The sequence below is a fragment of the Mycteria americana genome, chromosome 2 (assembly GCF_035582795.1).
Source record: "Mycteria americana isolate JAX WOST 10 ecotype Jacksonville Zoo and Gardens chromosome 2, USCA_MyAme_1.0, whole genome shotgun sequence".
NCBI classification, from domain to species: Eukaryota; Metazoa; Chordata; class Aves; order Ciconiiformes; family Ciconiidae; genus Mycteria; species Mycteria americana.
The window spans coordinates 10545928-10558061 of NC_134366.1; the positions used below are offsets into that span (position 1 = coordinate 10545928).

At 35.7% G+C, this 12134-nt stretch overlaps 1 protein-coding gene across 2 annotated transcripts in view; it reads left to right on the forward strand.

Moving 5' to 3' along the window:
- UBE3C (ubiquitin protein ligase E3C) overlaps nucleotides 1-12134 on the forward strand; it is an 81075-nt gene that overhangs the window by 45669 nt on the left and 23272 nt on the right. For both annotated transcript variants that reach the window (XM_075492391.1, XM_075492390.1), the window contains 2 exons: nucleotides 689-821; nucleotides 5198-5445. In XM_075492391.1, coding sequence (XP_075348506.1) covers nucleotides 689-821; nucleotides 5198-5445 — 381 coding nt within the window. The remainder of the gene's footprint in view (nucleotides 1-688; nucleotides 822-5197; nucleotides 5446-12134) is intronic.

Sequence of the window (12134 nt, forward strand, 5' to 3'; positions counted from 1 at the left end):
TTGGTATAGAAACACAGTTAGCTACAGTTACTCTTCCAGTGAACTGTAACAGGTTCCTGTTGTGAAGACTTGCAAAGGGACAATGTGAAGTTCAATTTGTCTTCAGCTGGTACTATTTTTTTTAATTGGTATGATGCTCTGGTTCTTTGTTTAATATGGCAGTGCTGTCCACTATTTTGCTTTGAATTACTTGCTCACTGCTCCTGAGAGGAGAACTGATACCTAATTTCTTGTTACTGGGAATGTTCCTAAGCGTTACAAAACCAACAAAAATTTGTTTACTAGTATCGAGGATCGCCTCTGTGTGTGCAAAATACTCATGTGACTTTTTCCCTTTGTTTTTGAATACTTTGCATTTCAGAATTCTGAAAGTTAGGGAGAGGAAACTGGAATCATTAACACAATGTCTGTAGATGTGCCTCTTTATGTAGAAAGAACTGAGGATGATATCTTGGCACGAAAAAGTTTTTTGCATGTCTGTCCCCTCTCCTTCCCTCCCCTGGGACATGGCTCTGTATTATGTTTCTGCAGCTCAGGGAGAGAGAATTCAAATCACTTGAAAGTGAGTGCCCAGAAGCAACTCAGAGGACAGTAATAGTAGTGAATAACCGTCTCTCATTGAATATTTGATCATGTTGTTGTCACATTGTCACAATGACATGATTTCTCTTTTCACTCATTTTAACAGATTTTTCAAAGGCTGATCTATGCTGATAAACAAGAAGTTCAAGGAGATGGGCCATTTTTGGATGGAATTAATGTCACTATCAGAAGAAATTATATTTATGAAGATGCTTATGATAAACTTTCTCCTGAAAATGGTAGGTTTACAATTCAGTTATCATCAGCTTGTTTATAACATTTCACCATTCTTACCATGTAGTTACATATTTGCTTACTTGAGTAGGATGTTAGAAGTATATCAGCTCTGAGGTGTGAAAGTCTTTATAAAGTTAAATTTCCTTGTTTTTACGTAAAATAATTCTCATCCAGTCGCTTTCTTTCGGATTATTGCAGTCTCATTCTCTTTAACACACCCCTCCTTAGTTCAAACCTACTTTTATGGGGCTTTTCTTCCCATTTACTTGCCCAAATAACTGCATTTTGTATATTTATCTATGTAGTTCATGATATATTATCTGCTTTGGTAATCCGTGTCAACAAAAATACCTAGACTGCACAGGATTTGCTGGGTACAGTGTGGCTGATGAGGATAATGCAGTGCACTTTGTAGTGATAGTATGTAGGAGTATATATTTTACCACATTGATTTAAATCATACCTTAGTGTGAATTTGTGTGAGAGCAGCTGCTCTAGAAGCCAAAATTCCAATGTAGATAAAACCTGCCAAAATAAAGTCCATATTAGTTATATCGTATTTTTGCATATAAAAAGAATATTTGCCAAATACTTGAGGTTTGCCATGTGAATCTCACTTGCTGTGCCATGTAAGTTCCCTACTGGAGAACTGCCTAGTTTAGAGAGGAAGACGATGTGTTGGTATTCTTGATTTGTATAAAATTACTGGAGATAATGCCTTTTCTTAATTTCCTTTACTCTGATAGTATTAAAGATACTATTTTATTTATAAATAGGATTTTGTATTTCAATACCTGTGTTTAAAACTCTAACTGCCTAAAAGAGATACATTTAGACTATTTTTGTTTTTAATTAAGTACAAATCCAGTTGTCCTGTTTTTGGAAAGTTTTAAAGGCTAATAAGAAGATGTCACTGTATAATCATCTGGAGATTATATGTGCAATTGACTGTTTAGCCTCTTTCCTAGTGGTTGGGAATAGTTTCATCATACTAAGTTTAGTATGAGTCGTTAACTGGTTTCTTAAAAAGAGAAAGATGAAATGGAATTGGAAAATAGAAAAAGTTGAGTCTGTTGTGTTCCCCCTCCTCTCCCCCAAATGTATGAAAATACCATTCAGAAACTGCAGTCTAAGCTTTTGAATAATGTAATGTGAAGTAACAGGCAAGTCAACCTATTTGTTTAATAAGATAGCTTTAAATGAGAAGCACATTTTCTGTGAAGACTACATTTCAACTTAATGTAGTTTTATTAAACTATGAAAACAGTTTTGGAATGCATGTTTCCTAAACTTAATCTACAGTCTGACAGTCTGCGTACTGGGATGTATTCCACCATTAGCGAGGTCACAGGCAATATGAAATTGAGGGGAATAGTCAATATACTGGAAGGTCAGGTTGCCACTCAGACTGCCCTCGACAGACTGAAAAAAAGGGCTTACAGAAACCTCATGAAGTGCAGGAAAGACCAAAGCTAAATCCTGTACGTGGGCTGTAATAACTCCATGTCGCAGTACAGACTGAGCACTGGCCGGCTAGAGTGCTGTTTTCAATAAAGGACCCCAGGGTTCCTAGTGGACAACAAATTGAACAAATAAAGAGTTCCCCTTGATGAGATGAAAGCTAACTGCATAGTGGGCTGTATTAGCAAGAACATAGCTCACAGTTTCAGCACTGATGAACTTGTGTATAGCTTTGGGCTTCCCAGTACAAAAAAAGACATTAACATACAAGAATGTGTCCTGCAGAAGGCCACCAAGGTGCTACAGGGGACTGAAGCACATGGCATATGAGAAGAAGCTGTAACTTCACTACAACTGGGAGGTTACAGAAGCCAGTTTGATAAGGTGAAGTGGTGACATGTAGCAGCAACGGAAATTTTTACTGGACATACATAGAAAAAAAACCATTTCACAGTGAGACTTGTTAAGCACTGAAATGGGTTGTCCAGAGGGGCTGTGAAATCTCCATCATTGAAGGACTCAAATAGACCAAGGCACTGAGCATCGTGATCTTACTTGGAAATTGGCCTTGCTTTCAATGTGGGGATTTTGGATCATATGAGGTCTCTTCCAACCTGAGCTGTTCTGTGATTCTGTCAAGCCTTCTGTCCAGCAAAAAGAGCTTTTGTATTAACACAAAATTTATCTGCATATACGTGTATGTAGTTCCAGATAATGTTTTCAGGCTTTCCTGAGGAAGAAAATTACTCATAAAACAGTGACAAGGAAGAACCCAATAAAGTTGTAGCAAGGGATTTGGAAGTAGAGTAATCTCTAGGTGAAGATTTGTGTCTTGTTTACAGGTACAGAGAAGCCATAGTGGTAGTTGGCCATTGAAGTCCGAAAATCTGTTTTTCTGCATGTGTGCATGACACACCATGTGTATACGCACACTTATATACACACACACGTACACAGTGCTATCTAGTACTGTACTAGTGCAGCTCTAGTGCTATTTAAAATCAATAAAAACTAAATTAGAAGGTTGGACTTCCTTTTTTTTTTTTTTTTTTTTAAAAAAAAAAGCCGGTATTCTGAGACAGTATAATTTTTGGAAATAATTTTAGTTCTGGAGTAGGTCAGGCACCACGTGGGAGACCAGAAAAGAAGAAATTCCTGAAAATTGCAAGAGGCACAATTTCAAGACTATAGACTGAATTGATTAAAATTAATCTGGGAAATTGAACAGATGATAGATGAGGTCCTAGAATTGATCAGGAGAGAGCAAAGAACATCGATTTGGAAGAGGCATCCAGTTTGCCTACTGGCCCTGAGAAAAGAGCTGTTCAAAGTCAATGTTTCTGTAGTACTTTAACTGAGATCATTACGAAAACAAGCTTGGAATAGCAGACATGTACTAGGTTGGTTCTTGTGGGTTTATATTTTTATTTGGTTGTCATATGCTTAATAATGTGCAAGCATTTCTCAGTTTATTTTTTTTTTTCTCCAGTGACTGGAATTTTCAGAATATTCCATAATAGCCTCCAGTGGGCTCTAGTAACAGTTTAGTTACATTCTAACTGTATGAGTTCTAAAACTGAACTCTTCTTTTCAGAGGTTGCACTAACTTGGGGTCCACCTCTACCTGGTCATCTGTTTTGATGTGTGAATTTGTTTTAGGACCATTTTTCCCTTCTTGCTGTAAATCTGGTTGTCAGTACACAAAGGAAGAGGCAAATAACTGATTTTCTTCATAAGGCCCCAAAAAGCACTAAACCAATGTTTTCCATATGTAAAAGTTTTAACATTAATGCTCAATATCTCTGGAGTCTCCAGACAAAGCATGTCTGTATGCTTGAGACTCTCTTTTGCCAGTGTTCTGTTTTCTTGTTTTGAATGGTGATGAGTGGACCTATTGCAGTGCCTGTGGCTAAAAATGGCCATCCTCTATTTCCAGCCAGCAGAATTTTTGTGCAGGAGAGCATTTCACTTGAATGAAGAACCAATAGGTAATTTTTAAAAATAGCTGAGTGTGAAATGGGAAGTTACTAGTAGATGTAGAGGCATTTGCTAATGGGAGAGTGTAAGACACTTGGTGGTTCAGGAGAAATTCTTTTGCTACAAGGTGCTGAAGATTCTGTCATGAACATCAGCTGTCCATCCATAATGTGTGCATTTGTAGCATGTGGAAGCAGTAGAAAGTTTTATTGTTACTGGTTTATTACAGGTTGCGTTGCTGGGACGCAAGTGTAGTCAATGCAAGGGTTTGCATAAAAGCTGTGTATTTGGTTAGATCATTGGAAGCCTTCAGTGAATTGAGCAAAAACGTCCTCCTTCCCTGTTATGTATAGATAGTTCAGGGACTAAATGTTGCTTGCTTTCTCAAGTAGCAGCCTTCTATGAAACAAGCAGAACACTTACCTTCAGAAGATGTCCATCTCTACCACACCTTTCTCGCTGGAATTACATGACATAGCAATGAGTCCAAAGTATCAAAAATACTAAGTTCAATTTCAAATAATATTATTTAATGGCGTAGTTTAACAGTTGGGCCCTCTGAGGCAACGCAGTGCTTACTGACAGTTCCTTCAGACAGGAGAAAGTTGAACCTTGCATTCACAGTATTTTATATAAACAGAGTTTTCAAATTATTCTTGGGCCTCTTTAAAATATTTTGTAGGATTTTTTTTCTTCCCCTACGTAGTGTCTTTCCACTCCATCTTTTGATGACTCTTAAAGCAAGACCCTTTGTGCAAAGTGAGTTTCACGTACTGAATATTCCAAAATTCAAGCCAGTAATAGATTTTTGCTACTGTTTACTAGTTCAATTTTTTATATAAAGTTAGATATGTTTGTATGTGTAGTTACACGTGTTTTTATCCAAACAAAATTCAAGCAGATAGTTGTATTTGAGTTTCTCTCTCTTCTTTCTCTGCAGAACCTGACCTAAAAAAGCGCATTCGTGTTCACTTACTTAATGCACATGGTCTTGATGAAGCTGGTATTGATGGTGGTGGAATTTTCAGAGAATTTCTGAATGAACTACTTAAATCAGGATTTAACCCTAACCAGGGTTTTTTTAAGACCACCAATGAGGGACTTCTTTACCCTAACCCTGCTGCACAGATGCTTGTTGGAGACTCTTACGCCCGACATTACTACTTCCTTGGAAGAATGCTTGGAAAGGTAAAAACAGTGTTATAGAATATAAAGCTATAGCAGTACTGAAATTATTCAGTAATGTGTTGTTCTTTTTAGATAGAGGTACATGGGGAAAAATGATGATTTTTCTAGAGTTGTCAAAAAATAACTTTCAGATGTTTGATCTGAACATTATTTCCACATATCACTCAAATTTCTGGTTCATTTTAATAAGTTACATATTTGAGAAGTACAGAGAATTTGAGATACCCTGACTGCCAGTTGAGCAAAGTGTGCATATGTCTGCTTCTGTGTTTATCATCTTGCTTAAAGTTAAGTTGATTGAAGGCAATAGAACTACTCTGCTATGGTGATTTTTAACCTGGAGCTTTCTGGAATTTGACTGCAGTTACATTTTCATCATTTGGAATATATGAATATATAGTTTCTAGTTGTATGAGATGTACAGTTCTTGCTAGCATTTAAAACTTGCCATAAGCATTTACCATACTTAAGAGCTGTATGCAAATTAACTTTCACTTATTCTGCTTCGTTTTTCGTACATTTTGCATCTTTCTGGAGTCTTAGTGCTTGATAGTTTATTGTTGTGAATGTTCAAAGGCTAATACACACTTGTTGAGCTAGATGAAAAATGAAGGGGGAGGGGAGAAAAAAAGAGAGAAACAATTACAAACATTCATTACATTCGGTTTTGTTTTATGGTCGGGTTTAGTACTGAGGCTATTTCCTTCTAAGCCCTTGAAATAATTTTTGTAAAGCTAATAATTATGAAACAAAGTTTGGAATACAGATTCCATTTCAGAAAAAAAATGTATTGATTGCTACTCGGCTATCTAAAACTGAAGGTATTTAAGATTTAAAAGTCCCATTTAATTGCCTGAATTATTTTGGAGGCTAAAATCCTGCTGACTTGCAGTGAGATTTAACATATAGTCGGATGTCCTTTTAGCGTAGCTGGAAGTGGTTTAAGAGGATGTTGTTGGCAGACTTCAGTTGTTGAAACAGAGTGCTGTTCTTTAGAGTTGCCAGTCAACTGATTTACATTTAACTACCACTTTGTAGGCAAATTCTCTCCTAATGCATCCTAGCTATTGCAATATCCAAACTTGTTAAATAATGAAAATTTCAAATCAGCCATTTCAATAAAATTCCCGTTCTTAATGGGAGGTGGATTCAGTACTAATACAGTAGTTTGTAATTTTGACCTATGTTACATATCCAAGGCTTCATTTTCTTTCTGGAAAATGATTTTCGGGGTGGGGAAGTGAATACTGCTGTGGTGTCGTGAGGAAGTTACTTCACCCCAAAAATGTTTAGTGTTTAGGAATGGGGCAGGGCTGAATTGTCAAGGGGAAGTTTGAAACATTATTTTAAAAAAAAGTTTGTAATTTTGAATCATTAATTTCCTCTGTCAAAACAACACATTGCCTTCTGTAATTGGATTTCAAATGTTAGCATAAAGGCAGAAGTTGCAAAATGTGTTTTATCTCCCATGGAGTGCTACAAGTACAGTTTTGGTTTTGTCTTTTTAAAATCAGAGGATCTATTATTTAACATTTTGAAAGCATAAATTATTTTTGTATTTGCAGTATGTTTACATAAGGTAAGAATTGACAGTCTTACTTAATAATTACCCCTACCCAGGTGCACAGACACCTTTTTAGTAGTGTATTTAGAGACTTGATGAATTAAACAGAAAGATAAGGCACGACCATACTATTCAAAACCTGCCAGTATTGTGATCTTGGTTAAGTTATTGAATACTCACTCACCCATTTTCAAAAATGTGTCCATTTTATGCTTTGCACAGGGTTATTTGAGAGCAATAGTGGATTATTAAAAGCCCCTTTGTAAACAAAATAGATATAATGCAAAGGAAGCAATCAGGCATCCACAGCAATTTTTCTTATTTGTGGAAACCAGTATGTAAAAAGCGCTGCCACCAAAAACTCTCACGTAAGAAGTTTCAATGTTATCAGAAAACAAATACATTAAAATATAATAATTTATAGAAATTCTCTGTCTCTTGGTAACCATTTCATACTACTATCCAAATGCATTTAACTTTCAGTACCATAGATTTACACCTAATTCAATTTTTCTTCTCATCGGGAAGTTTCTAACAGCTTGACATCTTCTGTGTTAATTGGTCAGTTCAGAAGTAGAAACATCTGAAAATTTAAAACTTACCTTTAAAAATGGTGTATCTAAAACTTAAATTATTTTAACCCGAGATAAATTATTGATTGCTTGGGGTGTATTTTGTAGTTAGTGAAGAAATTGAAATCTATATACTATACAAACGGCATGGCTGTCCATGCAACTTTTACTGATCACTGAATGAGCAAAAGGTCTTGTAGAAATAATACCATGGGATCATGTAATTGCATATGTTGTCTGAAATAATTCTTAAAAAAAGGGCAGAAATGAGTTTGCTTAAACAACAGCTACTCAAACACTTCCAAAGTTTACATTTCTCAACTTTCAGTGACTTTACTCTGTAATGTAAATATTATTTTAACATTGGTGCCTTTTAAGCATTTTCCTTTCTCTTCCTTAAAAGTAAAAGCTCAGCTTACTGTGCACACCTCTGGTAGCAGTCTCCCACCACTGACGGGCTTTGAAACTTGAACCTTTTGGTTTTGCCTGCTGGAAGCATAGTGTTGACTTTCTGAGTCCTAGGCTTTGCTTGAGAGCTGAGGGTGTCCTGGGCTGTTGGGGACGTTCAGACAGAGGTGTTCTAGCCCCAGATTCTCTATGTCCTCTCTGGAAAGTAAAGTCTTGTTGTCCCATGTGGTGTCCCAGAAGTATGGATGGGACGTTGTAATCCTTTTGGTCTTTCAGTAAGTAGGATTGGGCTGTGGGGAGGCGCCTGATTTGGTTTAACTTCCTTTCCACATGCGGTAGTTGTTCTGGCAGCACTAAAAATCTTTCCACACGCAGACTTATGTGCTGCAGCTTTGGCAACGTAGCGGGCTTGGCTCAGGAGAACACAAAAGTTGCTATTTTGACAGGCTGCCAAAACTTCAAGCAACATAGCCAGAGAAGGGGAGTTTGGAAGAAACACCTGAGAATCTTAAATGAGGATTTTCTCCGTGCTGATTCTTGAATGGTCTGCTGCAAACCTGGAAAGAGGGAAACGCTGGTTAACCATTTCAACAGAACCAGTGATCAATAGAACAGTGACAGATACAGAATTAAAATCTGAAATTCACCATGTTCAGACCTAAACTGTCTTGTATACCTTATTGTCTTTCTCCATTTCCAGTTTGCATTTGCATTTATTCAGTGATGTTAATGTGACAGATGTTGTGGAAAAGGACATTCTTTGCATTTGGAATTATTTGACATCAAGTAGCTAATTCCTATGATAATTTACTTAAATTTCATGAAGCATCAGCATTAGTTTAAGAACGTGGCAGGAAGTCCATAGAAAGATTAGAATGATAATTTTTATGGTTTCTTCTTCTTCCTTTTTGACATAAACCTGCTAGTTCTTGCATGTAGTATGTTTTGCAGTGATTGTCTTTGCACCTTTAACAAAATGACTCTTTCTGCCACTAGGGTTTTTTGTCTAATACACTCAGCATCTTTGGTTATACTGAATTCTACCGTCTCCATTTCTCTTCTCTTATTCCAGCATATTGAAGAGCACTAGTGAGTCATGCATTCATGTTGCTGAAGAACATATGCACTATTTTTGAAATATAATACAAAGTCTCTTTCTCTAAGCAATAGAATCTGCAGTCCTTGGAAGACAGTGGATTTTTCTGAAAAGATTCAGATTTGTTTTGCCAAGACTTAGCTTTTGTCTTAAATGGTTGGGAAGGCAGTATAAACAAAATGTGTTTTGAGTTACTGTTGTTTTGAACTGAGCCCTTCCTTTGTGGACCCAAATAAATAACTTTGATAGAAGAAGCAGCAAGGACTGAGTAAAAATAATGTGTTTATTTTAAATTTTAGCATTATTTTGATGATGGATAGATGAGACAATCTAGGTTTAGTCTTTGATCATTAATATTTAATGTTATATAGGAGGTCAGTAATTTGTGTGGCCTGGTGGATATTATATTGATGAAGGTTCAAGTTGTTTATTTTCATTAGACTTTTTATAGGTTACTATACTGATTTAAGATATAACGGACTGTTCTGTGCACATATCTAAATGTTGTTATATGTAATCAAAAAAAAGTTATAAAATATGTCTTTTGGTAAAATTAAACATTAGAAGGGTAATAGATCAAATACAAATTTTATTACTGTTGTAGTAAATGTGGGACCATTAATTATTGATTAGATTATTTTTCTACATCTTAGAGAGTGTGCCTTGTGGTTACTGTTTGTAACTTTGAATAGAGCTGTGATAGATCATTTGTTGTGCGAGATATTATTCCTGGATGGAAGGTACAATTCTAAGATGAGCAGTGTCTACAGTGTCCATTTTGCAGAAAAACTGAAGTAGTTCTTAATCATCCTGGGGCCTTATCTAAAATGGATTGAATCAGTGGGAGTCTTCTCACAGCAAGATCTGGATCAGATCCTAAACTCTTAAATTATTAATGAGCTGCACATATGGAGTTAAAACCTTCAAGTAAATGTTTCTAGTAACATCTTTGTGTGCCCTTTTTGCGCCAAAAGCTTGTAGAGGGAAAACAAAGCAAGAAAACTCTACAATGAGAAGAACCGGGTTTCATATACTTGAATATTTGATAGGATGGTGCATCAAGCATTGCACTGCTGCTCTTCTGCTGTTTCTCTGACTGTTGAAGGGTGTTTTTGTGTTGGTTTTTTTTTTTTTTTTTTTTTTCTTTCTTCTGACTTTTAGGCTACCCTTTCCCTTTGCTTACTGTCCATTTAATTAAGATTTACTTTGGCTTGGCTTAAATCAGTACACTCTTAATTGATTTGTGCTGCAGCCACAATTGATACTACTAGTACCTAGAAAGGTAGGTATGGAATTAGTGATACTGATACAAAAAGGAGGTAATTTGTATAAACCTTTTGTTTTATTAATTTCAGTTACCCTGCACATGATTTTGTAGACTCAGCATTTTGCTTAAAAGCAAGTTAGCTGATAATAATTTGTCTCAGAAAATCCTGAATCATCTGAAATGGAATCAAAACAGGAATTTACCATGTAAAGTGGCATGCTCTTTTAATTATACATTTACAGTGCAGAAACACAATCAGAGCGAAATTGATACCTTATGGAAGTTATTTTATGATTTATGAATGTAGATGTAAACTAATCTGAATCTATTTTCTGACATGGTTATTCAGCTTGACAATTCCTTTGTGTACTGGTTCATTTCACACAACCAATTATCTTTTGATTACAAATAGTTACGTTAGTACTAACCTTGTAAATATATGTCTAGCACTAAAAGACTATTGAAATGTGGTATTTTAACTCTAAATCTTTAGGAAGGAAAAGTGTGTATTGATGGATTGTGGTATTTATTGGGTCATAATGTATTTAAATTTTCTTTAATGCATATGTTAGTGATTGTTTACCGTGATAAAGTGCATAGAGGTCTCTGCAAGGAGTTCTGCATGGAAAGAATTACCTCATGTCAGTGGTCACTCCTCAATTAGAAGTTCCATTAGCAGATGATTCCTGCTTCTGGTTTGTGTACTGATTGCATTTTATTGCCTCTAAATCAGGTTCCTAGACAGGGAATAAATAAACAGTTAGAGTGTGTGGTAATAGTATCCTGAGCTTTTTTCACAGTTGGGAACACCTATGTCCATTTCAATCAGTTAGGTTTGGAATATTTACTGAAATTCTTTATTCTATTTGAACTGTCTTCAAAAATGACTAGTTTCACTGCTATTAAAATACAGATTTATCTTAGAAGCATATCCAGAGGTTAGTTATATAGTAGTAAATGTTTCATTTTTTCAGAAGATTAGAACTTAAATAAGGAGGAGATGTCTTCCTTTTATCTTCAGTTCTTACTGAATTATGTTTAAATTTGAGACAAGAAAAATCTATTAAGCCTTTACTGGAACTTCCGTAGTGAATGATAACTATCAGTTATCCAGTGCATCCACAGGTACCTCTACTCCTTTCCTCTCCCATCCCTCAAAACCCCCCAGATGACATTGATAGCAATTTATATCATGTACATGGTGTAAGTTACAGAGATAACTGTTCCTATGAAAACAGAAAGAAAGTACCAAGCTGATGAAATGGTGGTTTTCTGCAAGTACCAACATTTCTGAAGCACTCTATTTTGGTAATAGAAGTTCTTGTAATAAAATTAAATATGTCCTAAATTATTAGAATAAAAATACTAGCATGACTTTACATTTTAAAATTAAAAATTAACTCAAGGGCATTATACTTGATATGCTCCAGTGGAGCCTTTGGAAGCGGATCCCTACATTTCATGTTCATGAGTAACATGTTCATGAGTCAGTCATGAGTTCGTTTTGTGCTTATCACATGCTTGCAATCCATTTCAGATATTTACACTGACTGTAGCAAATTTGACAGGCAGGTCCCTCACATCTGAGTCTTTGCTACCCCAAATTTCTGGAACGTCTATGAACTTGTACTTACTGACTTTCAAATTTCCAGGGAGTGGGAAATCAGAAGTAAAACCAATTTACAAAAGGCTTTATTTTTTCTGAAAAAAATATTTTTAAATCTGAGGATACTTGCACTACTGAAAGAGATGTTAATAAACCTCTTTCAGAAGCCTAATTAT